The sequence below is a fragment of the Coptis chinensis genome, chromosome 2, assembly GCF_015680905.1.
Source record: "Coptis chinensis isolate HL-2020 chromosome 2, ASM1568090v1, whole genome shotgun sequence".
Classification (NCBI taxonomy): Eukaryota; Viridiplantae; Streptophyta; class Magnoliopsida; order Ranunculales; family Ranunculaceae; genus Coptis; species Coptis chinensis.
Window position 1 is genome coordinate 47,987,711 of NC_141457.1, and position 19,308 is coordinate 48,007,018.

Consider the following 19,308-nt stretch of genomic DNA (forward strand, 5'->3'; position numbering starts at 1 on the left):
AAAATATTTGGATTGGAAAAAAATTAAATAAAAAATATGTGCATTACTTATCCGGGCCTATGACATTTCTGGTGAGATCATGTAGAATACATGCTTGCATTTTTCACTACCCACCCTCGCATACGCATTTTCAATGTTCATGAAAGCTTCATTTGCAAGGAGACAACCCACATGATGAAAACAAAACAAAATAACAAGAGCACAGAAAATCTATTCAAATAGGTTTTTGAGCACCTTAATAAGGCCTGAATTAGGACCAGAGAAGGACTTGAGGGCAAGGCTTGGACGGGCCGAAGCCCGTAAAAAGGAGAAAGACAAATCCAAAGTTCCGAATTCAGCGTCGAAACTTCGGGGGTATCGAAAAAGAACCAGTAAAAAGCACAGACCTACGTTCACAGACTTACACGTGTCATCCCTAGCTGTCTTTTCCAGCTAACTAAAAAACTGCCTCTCTCTATCTCTAATTCTATTCTTTAACATAATCAGTTTGCTAATCTCTTCAAATTCTTGTCCACTTTTTCCAAATCTGTAAAGAAAAAAAAAAAATAATAATAAAAAATTCTCCACTACGTCTAAAAGAATGACGAGATTGAGTAACAACAATTACTTGGCCATGAAAACTGATCCAGCCACTGAAAAACTACTCAGCTCGGACATGCAAGACTTACAAAATGCTGCCAAAAAACTATTCAATGATGCCATGAGCCATAAAGGCCTTGGGTTTGGTACTTGTTTCTTACAATGGCTTGCTTCTTTCGCTGCAATGTGCGTTCACCATCATTATATTTTTGTATTGTAATGTAGACATATTGTTGTCATTATGTTCCTTCTGAAGGTTATCAATTCTCTTCATTGAATGCAGATATTTGCTAATATTGGATCGAACAAACTGGAAAACAAACATGCTGACTTCACTTCTAGTACCTTACATTTTCTTCAGCTTTCCTCACATGTTTTTCAGCTTCTTAAGGTGATTTTGGACATCTCATTGCTGTAATATAATCGTTCTTTCGTTGCTACTGAAGTTTTTTTGTCGCTTCGACGAACTAAATTGTTTTCGGCATCGGTTAGGGGAGAGTTCGGGACATGGATTACTTTTGTTGCAGTTGTTTTACGACTCTTTTTCCCACGACACTTCCCTGGTATAGTTTTATATGAGCTTATTAGACTAGATTGAAGCTTTACTGGGCGAAACCGTATATACTCGTATGCTACTATGGGTTGTGACTTATTTTAAAATGGTGCAGAGTGGCTAGAGATGCCTGGGTCTTTGATTCTTCTTTTGGTGGTTGCTCCAAGCTTTTTTGCTGACACCCTGAGGGATAGCTGGGTTGGTGTTGCGGTATGTCTTGCCATTGGGTGTTATCTGTTGCAAGAGCACATACGTGCGAGTGGAGGGTTCAGAAATTCTTTCACTCAGAGCCATGGTATCTCAAATACAATTGGCATCATTCTTTTGTTGGTCTATCCTATCTGGTGCCTGTTTATCCTTTTTGTGTAGGTCCTTTATTCTTAAACAGCATTCACATTTTAAAACGAAAATCAGCGTATCCTTCATTTGTTACGCCTGCTATCTGTTGTCAACAATGTGTTTAGTTTTTAATATAATTTCTATGTTCCTTCAGCCCTGAATAAAAATTAAATAATATTATCTGAGTTATCTTATCATGCAATCATATTAATTGACTCTCTGAACTTGGAATCTTCCAATTCTTTGAAGGAGCGACGGGATAAAGGTCACCCAGTACCATGCATTTTCAATGATGCAAAAACAGGTTCTTATCATTGGCCATCACTTCCCGATCAAGCATTATTAATGTTATCATCATTTTACTAAATATGAACCCTTGAAATCATGAAGTTTGATATTGTGTTAGGAGGTATAACGTTAGATGAATGATACAAGATACCTTTGGGTTTCTTTCTCCACAATATTACTGAGCTACAAAAAGGAAAATCTCTAATTCCTATTAACTGTTAGCAAGTCACATTGTGGAGATGGGGTTCTGTTGTGAGAGCAGCTGCACTGGAACCTAATGAAGAAATGGTACATGTAAATAATGTAAAAGAAATGGTACATATTCACAAGAAAGTTCCTCTGTTACTTCTCTCGCGCAGACATGCAGGATCTTGTACATTTTTTTTTTCTCTTATTCATGTAAAAATCAAAGCTACCATTTCCATGTGAACAAAGAAGAGGCTACATCAAAGTCAATTGGAATTTTTAATACTAATAATAAATGACAGGCAGAATTTCGGCACAAGATTTTGTGCTTCGAATAAGAAGAATCCATGATCGCATACCAAAGTGGTATTCCAGGTATCATGCTTTTGTCTTCTTAGCTTCGCTGTAGAGTTGATCAATGCGATCCTGTGAAAAAGCAAGAATCAGAATTACTTCTTGTGCGGTAAAGAAACCAGAATATTGAAGTGTGTGGTTTGTTTGGAAGAACTGTAAATATACTTTTGCTAATAATGTCGTTCTGCATAATTAAGCTAATGAATTTTTGCTAAAGAAAATAAACAAATACACTAACAAAGTTTGAGTTTTTGCTAAAGAAAATAAACAAATAAGCTAAGAAAGCACGAATGCAATCATGCATTTTGTGCATCAGCGCATTCGAAGGCTGTGGAATAAAGTGCACAACAACTTCTTCAGTACCCTAAAGTATGAAAGAGTAAACAACTTTACCTTGTAGTATTTCAACAATTGTGGCCTCTTCAGTTTGAAAGTTGGTGTTATTAAATCCCTCTCAAAATCAAATGGAATTGGCTCCAAATGTACTGCTCTTAACATTTCGAAACCTTTAATCTGTAGCAATAGCTTTGGAGTCAGACAAGAACTCAAGTTCAATTTAAAAATGTTCTCCACTTGCGCAAAATTGTGTACTTACCTTCTGTTTCTGACCTGTACTGTTGAGTTCATCCAGAATGTACTTCCTAGCCTTTGGATTTTCACACATTGATCGAAACTCTCCGTTCTCATGGTGAGCTGCTGCCCAATCGTCAAGCGCCTTTCTGTCTGGTACTACCACAGCTACTAGGAAAGACTCGAAACTGTTCCCATAAACCCAAATCTGCAACCATTGACCAATGTAAGTACCCTACTTATGGCTTTATCAATATTACTTAGACTTTGACGGCCGACCATCAAGCAAAATCTTGACCATATTATCAGAAAGAGCATTAGCTAAGACAATACCCATGGATGGCTTCCATCCTAGGAAAAATGTTTGAAAAGAGGATCAACTTGTTGCACATGTTCTGCTAAAATAAAATGAATTCCAAATTGACTGTGTACAGTTTATATAGAAAAGACTGCACAAACGCGTTTTCAATAAAAAATTGAACACATTATGAGTTAGGTAGTTCTTGTATTATCTTGTAAGTAGCTAAACAGGGGTACTACATTTTGTTGTCTTTATTGTAAAGATTAGTATTCTGTGCCATCAATTCTCTAGTACCGTACCGCAGTAATTAGAGGGCATTGTCCAAATGTGTTCTCAAGTTTCTCCACAGCAACATATTCTCCTTGCGACAATTTGAAAATATTCTTTCTCCTGTCAATGATTTTCATTACTCCATTTGCCTGCCATTCCCCAATGTCACCTGCAATACCCTGAAGTTATATCCTATATATCCAAGTACTAGGCACAAACAGCTTAAATTCTGGATAACATTTTTTTTTTCTATCGGAGCTAAAACAAACTGAAGATTGACATATAATCGTCAGACGCGAAACACAAAATACTTCAGCTTTGGATTTCTCTGCAGTGAGCAAGAAGCTGACTCTAGTCCTTTGCTCTGCCTTTTTCATAAATATAAAAACTTCTTTAATATAGGTTTATCCAAGACATTATACCTGTATGAAACCACCCATCTACAACAACTTCTTCTGTTAGATCTGGTCGCTTGTGGTAGCCAGTGAACAATGTTTTACCCCTCAAGCAAATTTCTCCTCGTGGAACGGTCGAGAGTGCATCATACCCCATCTCTGGCACAGATTCAAGCCTTGCTTCTATGGTCAAACCCGGTACCCCAACAGTTCCAATCATAGAGAAAACATTGGCTATGGATGTAAAACATCCTCCACAACTTTCAGTAAGACCTGCCCGTTGAACAAAATTTGATGGCGGCAAACAAGGTTACTCAGGGTCCTCCAAACTGTGCAGGCTGAACTAACAACTACATCATTCAAGCAGAGTTCTTGTATTCTCACATACCATATCCTTGTGACAAGATGCTGCAACTTGTTACTCTTAGAAATTCCTCCACATGTGTAGATAAAGGTGCAGCTCCAGATATTATAATACGAACTCGCCCTCCTAGTACTTGCTTGATCTAAAAAATAAAAGTTACAGAAGTATTTGACAACATTGTAATAGATTTATCTGAAGAAACATGAGGGATTCTTACTTTGTTAAAAACAAGCTTGTCAAACAAAGGTGCAGCTTCCTCTTGTTTTAGTCCCGCCTCCAAATTCTTTAACTTGCTGTTGTCAGCACAACAAAGTTATAGATAAGTACTAGTTAAGCGCATATTGGTAAAGTTTTGTGGAACATACTAGTTATAGGTTTTTTTTTATTTGAAAGGGCAGAGTTTTGTGGAACGTACTAGTTATAGGCATATTGGTACATAATCTTCTTTAATGTTCCTCCCGCTGAAATTTTCTCTTGTGTACCTTCGTATTCGTTTAGATTCTTTGCTCAGAAGTGAAGAGGAAATAAGTATTGATCAGTTCGACAAAGTAACAGTACTTTTCAGACCTGTGTATATGCGATCAAAATCCGGGGAACCCCAAGAGAACATTGTTGGCTTCAATTCTTGAAGGTCTTCCATAAGATATCTAACATCCTGTTTGTTGAAGAAGACTAATGAGACTGACCCAAATGTTAATAGTATACATGCAAATGAGGAAATGAGGGAAAAAATCTTTTTACCCCCTTGAAAAGAATCCTATTGACGCACCCTGTAAATGCAGTAGGTCTCCATGATCTGATCAAAGACATGAGCCAGGGAAGGAATGAAAAATAGCAGTCTTCTTCTGTCAGCTGCGATGGAAGATAATAGTCATTATATTGTTCTTATTAACAGTCTAACACAAATAAGATTAATCACAGTAGTGAAGAGGGAAAATCATATCTGTTTCTGAGGACTGTTGTAAGTCAAATGCCTTTTGTTAATTAGGTCAGTGTCTTAATGTCTTAATAAAATCACTGGCCTCACTGTTAAGCTTCTATGCTAGATATAAGCAAACATATATATGGCACATGTAAATAATTAGATCCATGTAACTTTGAAAACCAAATGAAATGACTGCGTGCTGAATTACGTACTACTTTATCTGTTTCTTCCAGTAGTTTGTCCACACAGAAGACTTGTTCCATTATAGCTTCATTACTCAGTAAAACACCTTTTGGCTCTCCAGTTGTTCCACTTGTGTACATTATCGTACATATATCACTCTTCGTTCTTGTAGACAACTTATCATCGGGGGTTCCCTGAGAAAAATGACAATTACATCAATATAAGATTGTAGAAACATAAATCACAAGTTCTAAAGATCTGGCCCATCAGGGAAATTGAAAGACAGCCGATAAGATATTGAACCAAGAAAAAATTATTTATTTGACAGAATAGTCAAGATCATACCAATGAAGCAAATTCCTTCCAGGAAAAGCAAGAAACTCCTATTTCTTCAGCTTCCTTCATTTGTGCATCGGCTATCTTCCCAAAGCTAACAATAGCTGAATAATGGAATTCAAAACTGAGTGCCCGGACTCATGTATTATCTTAAACCAGTTACAACTTAGACATACACATGTTTTACTTGCCACATACTTTTGAGATATTTACATCTGGGAAGGCAAGTTAGCATCTGCACAAAATATTACCACTTAGATCGCCAAAAGAAGATAATTACACTTGGAGGGTGAGCTTTTCTTTTAAGTTAGTCATGGTAACGCATTGTCATTGCAGTAAATCTTCTAAAATATTTTGTTTACTATAAAGTACGCACTAATCATATTCTTTTTTCCAATTTAAACCACTGACCTTTATGTGCAAACTAATCCTGGAAAGCAAAAATATTATTGTCAACACGAATTAATGCTTTCTAACAAGGTTTGAATCCCACGATGACTGTAAGGTTGGATGGAAAGAAATAAATAGTCATACAGCTTGTATTTTATTTTCTTGAACGAAAGCTATTGAGACTTCGGCATGGTTGATAATGAACTCCACTGCATTAGCACCTGCAACATAGAAAAAACATATCAGTTGCTTTAGTCCTGCTCATATCAATTATATAGTTTTCCAAGTAGGATCACTTCTTCTGTAATAGTGACAAGTTTCATAAATATGAACTAAATACACAAACCAGAAGGAAAGAAATGGCAGGGGAAAAACAGAAACTTCAAATGAATGCTTACCAAGGGTGTCGTACAGAGGTACATACTGAATCCCGTGGCTATTGCAAGCCTGTGAAAGGCATGGTTGATACATTTCAGATAAATGATGATTATTACCTACTATGAACAGCTAGAAAAATATTTGAATTAAAATACATGTTAGTAAAGATGCTTTCAAGTTTCAACACAATTGTTGTAGTTGTAGTGATGACGCATATTGTGAAACATCCTATACAGTATTGATCTAATATGTAGTATATTGCCAACTAATTTAACAAGCTGCAATTGTGATAGTAATAATATCTACTCAGTAAAAACTTTGCCACGTTAATAAGAGCAGGCTAAGCTGTTAAACAAAACCATTTTGAAGATGTACAATTCAGAATACGCTGCATCTGTATATTGCAACATATGTTTCTCGATACAAAATACAAGTATGTGTACCTCCATAGAAATTATCCATTCAGGGCAGTTGGTTCCAAAGATGCCGCAACGTCCTCCCTAAAAAACAAGCAAAGTTTAAAGACCATAATGCAAACCATGCTATAACCAAAACATAGTGCATTGTGGAAATTGACTTACAGGACTAACACCACGGTTTCTAATGGCTGAGCCAATCAAAATGGCTTAAATTAAGTAAACTTCCTTATATGTCTTCCACAAATAAGGACTCACCTGCAAATTTAATTTCCAATGTTTTAAGTTCAAAACAAAGCAACGACCCCAACTGATGTTGGAATTTTGAACTTGATCATTGAGCTGTAGTTCTGCTAATTGAGAATATGATAATAATAGTTGAAGTACTAAAAGAGAACATATCATTTGGGTACAGAAATAAGAAACAAATCTACACCTTCCCATTGACGACCTCACGGTGGCCAAGCATTTGGTTTCTCGGGTTCTTTTCAACAGAATGACTGCAAACCGGGAGAGATCACATGAGAACTACACATATTATGGAAGAAGAATTATTCATTAATGTATAATTATTGGATTTACAACTAAGGAAAGTAAGTGCATATGTTCACAGTTTCACTGGATGGTTTGGTGGTTGTAAAATTTTTGTAATGCATGAGTTGTGACTTTTTAAGTTTTCTCCAAGGACCAAAACCATTTAAAGTCGTAAAATTACTCTAATCAACATGATTTTGGTAGTGAATGCAATCACAAACATATAACAAGAAATAGTTCAATGTAAATACAATTTCTGCCACCTGAATAACTCCCAAGGGGACTCAAGTCCAGTGGGCAACTCCAGGAGACCATCTTTGGCAAAAATGCATCTATAAACAGGCCCAGCTGATGGCCTTTCACCAATGGACTGCCTTGCTTCTTCAACCTGAACTGTATAAACCGATGGCATTTTGTTGAAGCTTCAAAATTGAGTACTGGGTGTGTTTCAGATTCTTTTCTAGGGAAGATGATAAAGAATATCACTTGAAGCTGGACTGGGGACTGAATAGTAGTATACATTGTTGACACCATAATGACAAGTAGATGTTAGGTAGCAGAAGCATTAAATGTAGTGCCGGTGTTTATGAGCTCTATAGTGCTACGCTTTTATGGTTACCACCCTTAAGTCCTTAACCATAGGGGCTCTGCCGACTGGCACCCTCTTTAAGAAACTTGGATCTGCAGTATGGAGATCAACGTTTGTTTTCAACATCACTACATGCTTTAAAAAGTCGCACGGAATGAGCTAGGTGGTATGTCCTTCAAAAGTCAAACAACTACATTGGCATGCATATAACTCATAGACAGCTGCACTTTGTATGAAAGTGGACCCCCTGTTCTTCCTGTTTATAAGATATATATGATGGTGGTTGAATATATAGCAAGCCCAATTTAAACACTAATCACTTCCTCAATTAGTCAATTGATTCATAATTCTTCTTCTTGACCCATTATTGGTCAAATCACCGAGGTAATCGTACAATGTGAATGTCCCACTTACCCTAGCTTCATAATTGGAAAAACTGGCACTTATTCCAGTTCCAGTTTAGTGAACCAGTTACAAAAGAAATTTTGCTTTGTGGCACCTAATGATGGCTCTAAGCCAGCCAATTGACTGATGAAACTGGATTATCGCTCCTTTTGCAGGTACAGTAATCAGGTTATCAGCTGTTCACGCCGTTCAAATTTTGTTAAATTTTAAGTGCGGGGTGTACCAGTTAAAACTACCATGATCCTGAGTTTTCTGCTCACTAGCTTCATCTAGTGGGGAGCTACAGACCAACACAGTTCCGATATTGGCCAAGTAGTGTGATTTTGTTTGGATATTGACGGTTGGCTACGGCAGGTGCTTTTTAAGTCTCAACTGAAAGTCTGAAATGGTGGTCAGGTGGTGAAGCATTCATTCCCTCGTTTCATCATGACTTGAAACTTCGACCACGGTAAATGAAAAGCATGCCCTTCAAGATAAGTGTGAACTTCCCATCTGTAATCTTTTTTTTTTTTGCAATCTAACAAATAGAGTACAGTAGCGCTACTGCGCTAGGAAGGAGTTTGAGCAGAGACCCTACTGAAACCTCAAATAACATTTTACCTAACAAACTGTACGTTTCTAAGAACATGGCTTGTACATCTCCAAATGTTTCAGCATACTAGAACACATAGTCGCTCATATGGGTCCAAAGGATCACCATCTGTAGTTGCCGAATGACATATGGATATGGATAATCAAGTAACTCATGCAGGTAATCATCTAATTTACTTCAGGGTGATATTCTGGGGCCCTCCGGTATATGAAGAAAAATAGTATTCAGCTTAATAGAAACTAGTCTTGCTATCCAGAAAAAGGAAACAAAAGGTTGGCTGTCGAAGAAAGCATAAGATGCAGTGATGAAGTTCCAATTGCAATTTAACAGGCTTCTTAGGAATATAGGAGGCATAGTAGGAGAATTTTTCATGTGCCTTCTTATAGATTGTGACATGCCCCTTTGGCATTGCTCATGTCATTTCTTAAGAAAATAATAACAAGGATAATAATCGAAATAAAAAATATTATGCCCAAAGGCTTGAGTTCAGTCCTTCAAAGTGGGAGATAATGAGACAGATCAATATGATCTTTTGATAGATAGAATATACGGATGAAAATGAAAGAATGATGAACCAACTAAGCTATTACTCTTATGTACATATTAGAACCGTACAACAGTCTACATGGAGGCAAGAAGTTCCCTTATTTCAGCAGCAGATGGCATTGTCTCACTTGGATAAATCCTAGCTACCAGCTGTGCAAAGCTTTCATACTTGTCCAGAAACTCTTTCTGCCATATATTGAGCACCCGCATTAATAGATATGCAACAATTTGACAAATTAAAATTGAGTACAAAGTAAAGTTGCGTACATTTTATCAGCGTATAAAAAAAGAAAGACATTTTACTATGGTGGCATATCGTGTTGCATGCTTCAACTTTTAAGTTTATAATGCCATATTCATGCAGATCCAGTACGTGGCTATCATAGCACCAAACTATAGAGAAAAACTATTAATAAAAGTTACTATTATAAGCTAATTTTAATGGTAACCTGGAAAAACTGTGTCTGAAACTATTAGGACCCTCAAAGAAAGTGCAGAAACCACCTGAATGCACTTTCCATTTAAATCTTTCTGTAAGTCTGGGAAACTTATTTCTTTCTGTCTTATGAAATCGTAGGCTTCTTCAGTCAATTCACGTGGAAAGACTAGAAAGTAATTCTGAAGATCTGGCAAGCATCTTGAGATGTTTTGGGAATTGGACAAGCACAACGAGGACTAAATAAAGCCACTAAGTGCTTTGGTGCAAGCTGAGGGTTCTGAAAGGGAAAGAATTTACCAAAACTGAGCGAATTAAACTAGGAAAACATGGCATGGGAAAAAAGGATTGATTAAGTCCCACTAGAGCTGAATGCTGAACCAGAAAGATGAGAATGAGGCAAAGACGGTATTTCGAAGTCAATTGCAGAAACAAATTTCTCTGCTTCTAACTGGTTTCCTATTTAAAGTTTATGAATCTTCAGAATATAGAACCTTCCAGTTAGCTTAGCACTTGAACCCACACATGACCTGAAAAATATTTAAAACTTACCTTGCACTTGTCCCACAAAGAAGGTAGCAACTCTTCGCAAGTTAAGTTCTTCTGTAACTTTCTATACATTCCACTGATGGACTTATCAACCTGCCAAACGAAGCCAAGACAACTTAAATAGAGCATGTAATAACGACAACAGTTCTGAATAATTTCACAATGACTTACCCCAGATAAACTGGATTTCAACGTCTTCCGAAGATCCATTTTGAAAAACCAATCTGGAAAGGAATCTGATTTGTTTTTCAATAACCAAAAAGTCAGCGAAAACATTCTGCTAAAAACAGCTTAAAAGCAATAGAAGAGAGATATAATCTACACTTGGCGTCATAAATGGACTGGAAGCAACAGTCCATGCACTGCTTCAAGTACACCCTAGAAGCAGGTTGTTGGACTGGTTGGGTGCAGTATTTCAAAAGACTTTATATTGTTAATCCGGAAAGAAAACACCCTATACTGCTGCACCACTGTTTCCAAAAAAAGAAAATCCGCACACAAGGATCACATACCAACAACTAAAATGACCATCTTGCATGAAACCAAAAAAAAAAAACAGCACTGCACCCTACCCGAACCCGAACTCAGACCGAAATATACATGGTATGGTTGGTCACACTCTCCAAACCGACCGACCTAAAATTTTGGCCCTAAACCTGTTAAAAGGGTAAAATAACCGAACCCCAAGATGTACATACAACTTGAAGAGTTTCCTACATTTTCATAAAAAAAAATGCACATCTTGCTCTATGTGCTACTATTTTAGAAATTCAAACTAGTCATATTCACCTCCATTGAGTAGATTAAGACCACCTGTAAAGGTTAAGATTCGTTTAACCTTACTGAAGTAGGCAATTTGGGGGGAAGAAGGGTTGGTAGATTGTGTTTGACTGAGTTTGTGTGGACGAACTGCCTACGTATCAAGCTCTCTCTGGGGGAACTTGAATCAGGTCAGGCGTAGTTCCTCCTCTTCTTTATATAGGCAAAGGTGCCCGTGCCTCCTCCTCACCCGCGTCGGGTCAAGTTCTAGACTTGATGACATTCAATGAGCCATGAAGGCGTCCTGCGGTGGAGTAATGGTATGCACACCTGAAGCTCCAGTCAAGATGATGCCGGTTGTAACATATGTTACTAGCCGTTGGGGTGTTGGCTGGTGTTAGCGTTCTGGGTACTTAACGTTCTGGGAGAATAGCGTTCAGGGTGCTGATGAGGTCGCTTAATCTGTATGAACTGATCATCAGCAACCTGGAAGTGTGGTTGAGTGTGATCGTCCTAGTGTACTTGACACATGCTTAATATTCCCTGTAAGTGTATATTACTCCCTCACACAGCCCCCTCTCAGCAGGTCGTTAAGTGTTGGATAGCTATCTGGTGAGAGATTTAAGTTGACACGTGGATGGCACATGGTACGGTTGATTTGAAAGGTCTTAACTGAACCGCCTCGTTTTGTGGGGCGACGTGGTACGTTAGGGTTTAAATAAAATGATTGCGCTGCTTTGGAAAACAAATCGGTGGCTTGTGATATACGCCTAGAGAACTGAAGAGTTCCTCATTTGCACCCCTTGAGTTCGAAAGGCAAAGGTTAGTTTATGCCATTTTTTTTTGTGTTTATCTTTTCTTTGTTGCTTGTTTTGTTGGGTTCGCTAGGCTTTAGCTGTCATTATTTGTTGTTGGTAAGTTGTATAAGAAGAGGAAGTATATCTGATTCAGATGACACGATTTGAGGAGATTCGAGATGTTTCATTGAGTGAGGAGGTAGAGGAGGTTGGTTCTGATTCTGTGGTCGTGGTGGCGAGCAGTTATGGTGATAGGATTGCATCATCCTCTAGTGGTTTGCCTCCTAGGGTAGTAGATAAGCGAGCTCTGAGAAGCTTTGGTGATTTGAGGCGTGCGTATGATATTTGTGTGAGCGGCCTGGAAATTCACGAACTGGGAGAGGATGTTGACGTCTTTAGTAATGCGTTCGTTCCCCGGGATTATGGGGTAGTTATCTGTGAGGGGCAACTGAGAGTAGGGTTGAGATTACCGTTATCTAGGTTGACATGTGAGTTATTGAATTTATGTGAGAAAGCGCCGTGCTAGCTCGTTGGAAACACATGGCGTTTGCTTAGAGTCTTCGACCTTTTGAATGAAAGGGGTGAGTACCACATTGAGGTCGCTGATGTTGTTGAGCATTTTGCTGTGAAGCAATCTGGAGATAACAACTTTAGCTTACAAACTTTGACTGGGAAGTCAAGTGTTCTGGATAGGGTTAGTAACGAACCCTGGGAGAAGAGGCCGTTGTTGATACTTGGGAATTATTGTACTTCTAGGTTTAGTGTCCAGACTAGAGTTTGTAATTTTTCTGGTACGTACTAGGTTGTTTGTTGTATCATGCCTCTGTGTTGTATATTGAGAAGTATGTGCTAATGAACTGACCTTTGAACTGTTTATGTTGCAAAGGTCGCTATTACCAGAAAGAAAAAACGTGATGTGATCGAGAAGTTTGCTTGTCTTACTTGTGCTGAGAAGCGGAAGAAGCTGCCTGAAGTAGCGAGCTACTTTGTTGAAAGGGGAGGACGAGGGATCAGAGCGAAGAGGAAGCAACAGAAGAAGAGGTCAAGAGGTCAAGACGAAATTAGATTATCGAGTGACTCGAGCATGGAGCTTGAAGATAGTGGTATTGTCAGTAGGGAGGCTAGGAACAAAAACCAGTTTGGGCAGGTACGACCTAGAGGTGGTGCTGGTGGTAGCAAGTCGGTTAAGCAACCTGATGTAGAGAGGTCTGGGGCTGTCCCAAGGGGTAGAGGACAGGAGAGCTCCTCCTTCGATCTGGAGGACATCTCCTTCACTCCTCGTGAACGGAAGAGTTCATTGAAGAGGAAGGCTGATGAGCCTGACACGAGAGCTACGAAGGTCGCTAAAGCGGCTGAGCACATTCTTGGTAGCAGTTTTGGGGCTGCTAGTGGTGACCAAAGTGGTGGGAAGACAACTCGTGTCCCCAGATCGAGGACCCAAGTCAATTTCAGCGTTCTAGGTCTTGGGGATGCTGAAATTGGGTCGATCACCGCTGTAGGGGATTTTTTGTGGTAAGGGGAAAGAGAAGGCTGCAGGGAAGGAGGTTGGGAAGGATGGTCCTAGTGCGGGTAAGGATGATCTGGAGCGCAACCTTGTCTATGTGAAAGAGAGAACTGGGAGGAAGACGACGTGAAGAGGTCGGATTGTAGCTATAAATCCGCACCTATAGCATCCTACTTGCTAGAAGGATGACGTTGGACGGAGACAGGAAGGACTTGGATTCTAAGGACCTGACAGAGAATCTGAGAGCAATGAACCCGCCCATTTGTTTGGTAAGTGCCAAATTTTACAACTGATTGATTTTGTTCGATCTATATATGTTGTATTTGGGTGTGTGATATTTTGTAAATGGGTGCAGCTTATAGCTGGCTACCAAAAACTGAAGACGGCGGCCCAGATTGCTGAGATGGAGAAAGGCGAACTCGATAGGCTGAAAGACGAGCTGGCAAATGTTCGGGATGTGTAGCAGGCTGAGTAGAAGGAGCTGAACGATATGAAAGCTCAACTCATTTCCATGACTTCGGAGAGAACGGTTGCGGTTAATGAGTTGAGCGACCTGAGGGGGAAGTTGGCCACAGTCAACGACTTCGCTATGAAATGTAAATCGGTCACACTACAGGCGAAGGAGGCGCACGATTCGATATGCGTCAAATTAGAAGAGCTCGTAGCTCAAGGAGGAGCATGCTCGTATGGTTGTAGGTGGGAGGGAGGTTTCCTCAACCGTAGATGTTGATGCTGCTCTTTCCATGGTGCCTGTTGTTGCCATACATTTCGACCCTCCTGCTGGTGGACTTTAACTGGGAATGAACCCTGTAGTCCCTCCTGCTGCGATCTCGACCGATCCTGTTTCCTCTACCGAGTTGGATCCGCTTCAAGTTGAGACTTTTGAAAACGTGAGCTTGAAACATTAGAGCTGGTTTCCTGGGCTTGCCTGGGCAGTTCGCCTTTTATGCTTGTTGTGGCATTGGCCAGATACATTAAGAGCTGAGATCCTAGGGTAACCTGGGCAGTTCGCTTTATCTACCGCTTTATTTTTTATATCTGAACGAACTGGTTTTCACATAAGTGGCAGTTCAGTAGACTTTAAAGAACTGGTTTCCTGAGTATGTTCAGGCAATTCGTATTTTGCACTTATAAAATGCATGTTTGCTTTGTCTTACTTTTGCTGGAATGCTTGTTGCGTGTTGTTTTGACATCTCAGTAGGAATTTGACCTGGAGATGTATGTCCTATCGTCTAGGAAGACTTAGGATGCCTTGAAGTATTTGAGCTCGATTGAGCATACTGCTATGAAGAGCGTTTTGACTCTAGAGAGCGTTTTGGGCTCGAGTGAGCGCGTTTACTCTTCGAAAGCATTCTGCACTAAGTTAACCCTAAAAGTGTAGATATCTAACTAGTGAGAGGTGGGAGCTATGTAGCCCTGAGCTCGAGTGAGCGTTTTATTGTGGAGAACATTTAAGCTATGAAGCACGGATACGTCTGTATGGGTGAAATATATCAGATCCGACACGATCGATAATGATACGCCCGATCGCCTCGGATCGTGTCAGATACACTATTTGGAGTATCCGATTTTTTAATTTCCGATACGCGGGGGACACGCGGGAATAGTAATCTCACAAAAATTTTTTGGAACTTCAACAAAAAAAAAACAAGTGAAATAAAATCCAAGATAAGAAGAGATGCAAGAGAATAAAGATGAAGTGAATTAAGATGTAGAAGATGACATAGTTGAAGTTGGACAACTTGATTGGCAAATCCATTGTATTTTTTTGAACTTTTTTGTTGGCATTTGCTTACAGTGCTATACACTTATACAAAGTTGCTGCTTAATATGTTTGAATTGGTCATTTCATGAAGTAGAATTGCCATTTTAATTTGAATTTGGTGAAAAATGTTCAATTATATAATATTTATATATATATTATTCAAACGTATCCATGACGTATCCGTATCCTATATTTTTGAAAAATGTCGTGTCCGCGTATCTGTGTCGTGTCACGTATCCGTATCCATGCTTCTTAGCATTTAAGCTCTAGAGAGCGTTTAAGTTCAAGTACTCGTTTGGCTCTTAGAGAGCGTTCTGCACTGAATTGACCCTAGAGTTGTAGGTCCTTAACTAGTAAGAAGTGTTAAGGCTATGTAGCCTGTGAGCTCGAGTGAGCGTTTTAGCATAGATAACATTTGAGCTCTGGAGAGTGTTTTAGTTCAAGTAAGCGAGTTGTGCATATGTTTGCTAACATTAAGAGGCTGCTGTGCATTGATGCAAACAAGACTATGTGTATAGTGATGAGAGTAAGAACTCATGCAAATAGAATTTTTATTGATAAAATTTCTTTAATAAGAAAGTATTCCAAGGACGTGGTAATGCCTGTCCGTCTTGAGTTTTGATCCAATATGCTCCGTTGCCTACGACTAGTTCTACGATGTAAGGGCCTTCCCATGTTGGAGCCAATTTCGAATCATACTTAGTCTTTTTCAAGACTAGGTTGCGCAGGTTGGAAACTTTGAGGGTTTACTCACTTGTTGTATGTCTTCTTCAGAGTTCGGTGGTAGGATGCCCACTTGAATGGCTGCTAGGTCGCGGCGTTCTTCAAGTAAGTTGACCTCTCGAGCAAGAATGGAATATACGGTACCAAATTCGATGATCTCAGATCAAGTCGTTGTAATTGTCAGCTCGGTAGGAATGACGGCCTCAGTACTGTAGCATAGTGAGAATGGTGACTCACCTGTACTAGAACGAGCTGTCGTTCTATGCGCCCATAGAATGTTTTCTAGTTGCATTGGCCACTAGCTTTTGTTCTTTTCAATCTTCTTTTTTGAGTTCCCCAGAATTGCCTTGTTACTGGCTTCTGCTTGACCATTACTTTGAGCGTACTGGGGGGTGGAGAACGCGTGAACGATCTTCCACTTAGCCAAAAACTACTTAACTGTTTTTTCCTTGAACTGGGAGCCATTGTCCATCACCAGTGTGGGGGAGGCCAAATCTGGTAATGATGTTAGTCCAAATGAAGTTTCTGACATTAGATTCTTTGACATGAGCCAAGGGGATCGCTTCCACCCATTTGGTGAAGTAGTCAGTTGCTGCTAGGACGAACCGGAAACCTGTGCTCTTCTGTGGAATGAATGGACCCATGATGTCCAAGCCCCACATGTGAAATGGCTAAGGGCGGGCAATGTTAATGAGTTCGCGAGCTGGCTGGATGATATTATGGCCAAATGTTTGGCATTTAATGTATTTTAGTATATACTTCTTGGCATCGATCTGCATTATTGGCCAGAAGTATCCTTGTGAAATCGCTTTGTGAGCCAAAGAGCGACCTTCTGCGTGATTCCCGCACTCTCCCTCGTGGATCTCTGCGAAAATCATCTGACCTTAGTCTGGGCTTATGCACCTCAGATGTGGCCCTTCAGCGGACTTTCTGAAAAGTTTGTCGTTCATTAGGCAGTAGTGACCTGACTAGTATTGAACCTGTCTGGCCTTGGCGCGATCTGTTGGTGTTTTGCTTAGCTAGATATATTCTATGATAGGTTGCATCCATGTTTGACTCCTCTAAGTGTCAGAGAGTGGGCATAGGTCGATGATTTCTAGGACGTGCTCGTTTTGGTAAACAGGTCTATCAATTACTTCGATGAGTAGTTTCCTAAGGTCACAGTTTAGTATTTGGGTCGCGAGATATGCCAAGCTGTCAGCGTGGCGATTCTCTTCCCGTAGGAAATGGTGTATGGTGACTTTCTTGAAAAAAGGCAGTAATTGATTACAACTTAAAGGTACTTAGAAAGATTACCTTCATTGGTGGTATACTCATTTGCAACCTGGAGAACGACTAGTTGTGAATCGCTAAAGACCTTGAGCTCCTGAACTTTGAGTTCTAATGCCATGCGAAGCCCCATGATCAGGGCTTCGTACTCAGCTTCATTGTTAGAGGTCGTGAAATCAATGTGAACTGACTTTTCCACCATAGCGCCATCTAGTGACACTAGGACTACTCTGACCCCGCTGCCACCTGGATTGCTAGCTTCATCTACGAAGAGTGACCATGCCGACGCATCATGTTTTTTAGAGGTCGTGGTGTCGATATCTGGTTCCCAATTCAAGTCGTCAACTGGAAAATTTGCTAAGAAATCGGCAACGACCTGACCCTTCTAAGAGGTTCTTGGGGTGAACTCAATGTGGAGTTCACCGAGTTCTTCTGCCCATATTGTCATGCGAGTTGTTTTGTTGGCTTTAAGGAGGATCCTCTTTAGCGGGAGGTCGGTGAGCACTTTGATTGGATGTGCTTGAAAGTATAGCCTGAACTTTCTTGCAGAGTAAAGTAATGTCAGTACTGCCTTTTCAATGTGGGAATAGTTCTTCTCAGCTGGCAACAATGTCTTGCTTGTAAAATAGATCGGTTTCTCTGCGTTTTGTTCCTCTTTGAAGAGGACTGAACTGATAGCGAAGTCAGACATAGCTAAGTACAGCCCTAGAGTTTCACCATCAATCGGTTTTGCCTGCACAGGAGGTGTTGACAAATAGTCCTTGAGAGTGGAGAACGCTTAGTGGCATTGCTCATTCCATAAGAACTGTTCACCCTTCTTGAGAATTTGCAGGAAAGGTTAGCATTTGTCTGATGCTCTCGATATGAATCGGTTTAGAGCTGTCACCATTCTTGACAGTTTCTGTATCTGTTTCTTTGTTTGTGGGTCGGGCATGTCCAAAAACGCTTGATTTGGGTTAGCTTCTATCCCACGTTGTGAGACCTGATACCTTAGAAATTTCCCAGAGGACGCTCCAAAGAGGCACTTCTTGGGGTTAAGTTTCATCTGAGTTCGCCGCAGTCTGGAGAACGCTTGTGTGAGATGATCTAACAAGTGATCTCCAGCTTTATTGCTTTTGACGACCATGTCGTCTATGTAGACTTCCATGGTGTCACTTAACATGTCTTGGAACATATCAGTGACAAGTCGTTGGTAGGTCGCTCCAGCGTTCTTGAGGCCGAACGGGAGGACATTGTAACAGTAAATTCCTTGCTCTGTTATGAATGAGGTTTTTTCTTGGTCTTCTTCTGCCAGTGGAATTTGATTGTAGCCACTGTAGGCATCTATGAACGACCGGAGTTCGTGGCCACAGGTCTGGTCCACAAGTCGGTCGATTCTTGGTAAGGGGAAACTATCCTTAGGGGTTTCTTGATTTAGGTTGGTAAAGTCCACGCAACGGCGAACTGTGTCATTCTTTTTTAGGACTGCTACTATGTTACTGACCCATTCAGGATAATCGACCTTCCTAATGAAGCCAACTTTTTTAGATTTTCGACCTCTTCATTGATTGCTTTTTAAAATCTAAGAGATAACTTTCGAGATCGTTGGTAAATTGGTTTAGCATTTGGGTTAACATTTAACTTATGGCATGCAATATTGGGATCAATTACAGGCACATCGATGTACGACCAAGCAAAAACATATTTATTCAATGATAAAAAGCTTACAAGTTGTGCCTTGAGAGTAGGATCAAGGTTAACTCCTACATAAACGAACTTAGGCTCATCCTCAGTTCCTAGGTTGACCTTTTCCTTCAATTCGGACTGAGCGACCTCTGTTGTCTTGGTCTTTTGAGGTGCCTCTTTGACCTGAAGAGGTGGGGCGACCTCTGGGGTCTTGGCTTCTGGAGGGGCGTTTTTGACCGAGCCCCCAGTATTCTCCTTTATCAGTTGGCCTCAAGGGGTCTTGGTCAGGGTCTTGACCTCAGAGATGAACTCTTCTGCCAGCTGTTTTGGCGACCACTCCTTTGTTTT

At 40.1% G+C, this 19,308-nt stretch overlaps 3 protein-coding genes and 1 pseudogene across 4 annotated transcripts in view; 1 reads left to right on the forward strand and 3 right to left on the reverse strand.

Moving 5' to 3' along the window:
• The first annotated feature begins 402 nt into the window (after positions 1–402).
• LOC147516332 (cold-regulated 413 plasma membrane protein 2-like) lies at positions 403–1,660 on the forward strand. Its single transcript, XM_086588979.1, has 4 exons — positions 403–765; positions 863–970; positions 1,072–1,142; positions 1,248–1,660. The coding sequence occupies exons 1-4, from the start codon at positions 581–583 to the stop codon at positions 1,499–1,501; spliced, it is 618 nt and encodes a 205-aa protein (XP_086445105.1). The 5' UTR covers positions 403–580; the 3' UTR covers positions 1,502–1,660.
• A 374-nt stretch (positions 1,661–2,034) lies between these two features.
• On the reverse strand, positions 2,035–4,871 carry LOC147516333 (putative CoA ligase CCL6). The gene is made up of 9 exons (XM_086588980.1): positions 4,767–4,871; positions 4,615–4,681; positions 4,417–4,492; positions 4,224–4,341; positions 3,863–4,108; positions 3,470–3,609; positions 2,895–3,077; positions 2,693–2,812; positions 2,035–2,371 (listed from the first exon to the last, which is right to left on the reverse strand). Exons 1-9 carry the CDS (start codon positions 4,837–4,839, stop codon positions 2,324–2,326), a joined length of 1,071 nt encoding a protein of 356 aa, XP_086445106.1. The 5' UTR covers positions 4,840–4,871; the 3' UTR covers positions 2,035–2,323.
• An 85-nt stretch (positions 4,872–4,956) lies between these two features.
• Positions 4,957–9,247, reverse strand: LOC147516334 (putative CoA ligase CCL6; annotated as a pseudogene). The gene is made up of 10 exons (XR_015213024.1): positions 7,625–9,247; positions 7,264–7,327; positions 6,993–7,085; positions 6,855–6,911; positions 6,432–6,480; positions 6,178–6,254; positions 5,842–5,878; positions 5,653–5,747; positions 5,337–5,501; positions 4,957–5,051 (listed from the first exon to the last, which is right to left on the reverse strand). The product of XR_015213024.1 is annotated as a putative CoA ligase CCL6 (transcript).
• A 120-nt stretch (positions 9,248–9,367) lies between these two features.
• Positions 9,368–19,308, reverse strand: part of LOC147516335 (exocyst complex component SEC3A-like) — a 31,530-nt gene continuing 21,589 nt past the window's right edge. The window contains 4 exon segments of the mRNA XM_086588977.1: positions 9,368–9,679; positions 10,482–10,571; positions 10,650–10,687; positions 10,690–10,714. Of these exon segments, the coding sequence (XP_086445103.1) occupies positions 9,569–9,679; positions 10,482–10,571; positions 10,650–10,687; positions 10,690–10,714 (264 nt within the window). The 3' untranslated portion in view covers positions 9,368–9,568.

Excerpts from the sequence above, each read along its gene's own strand:
- LOC147516332 (XM_086588979.1), top strand. The coding sequence starts at position 581 with ATGACGAGATTGAGTAACAACAATTACTTGGCCATGAAAACTGATCCA. Across the intron at positions 971-1,071 it reads ATGTTTTTCAGCTTCTTAAG|GGGAGAGTTCGGGACATGGA; the intron begins GTGATTTTGGAC and ends GGCATCGGTTAG. Across the intron at positions 1,143-1,247 it reads TTTCCCACGACACTTCCCTG|AGTGGCTAGAGATGCCTGGG; the intron begins GTATAGTTTTAT and ends AAAATGGTGCAG.
- LOC147516333 (XM_086588980.1), bottom strand. The coding sequence starts at position 4,839 with ATGGAAGACCTTCAAGAATTGAAGCCAACAATGTTCTCTTGGGGTTCC. Across the intron at positions 4,342-4,416 it reads ACAAGCTTGTTTTTAACAAA|ATCAAGCAAGTACTAGGAGG; the intron begins GTAAGAATCCCT and ends TTTATTTTTTAG. Across the intron at positions 2,813-2,894 it reads GTACAGGTCAGAAACAGAAG|ATTAAAGGTTTCGAAATGTT; the intron begins GTAAGTACACAA and ends CTATTGCTACAG.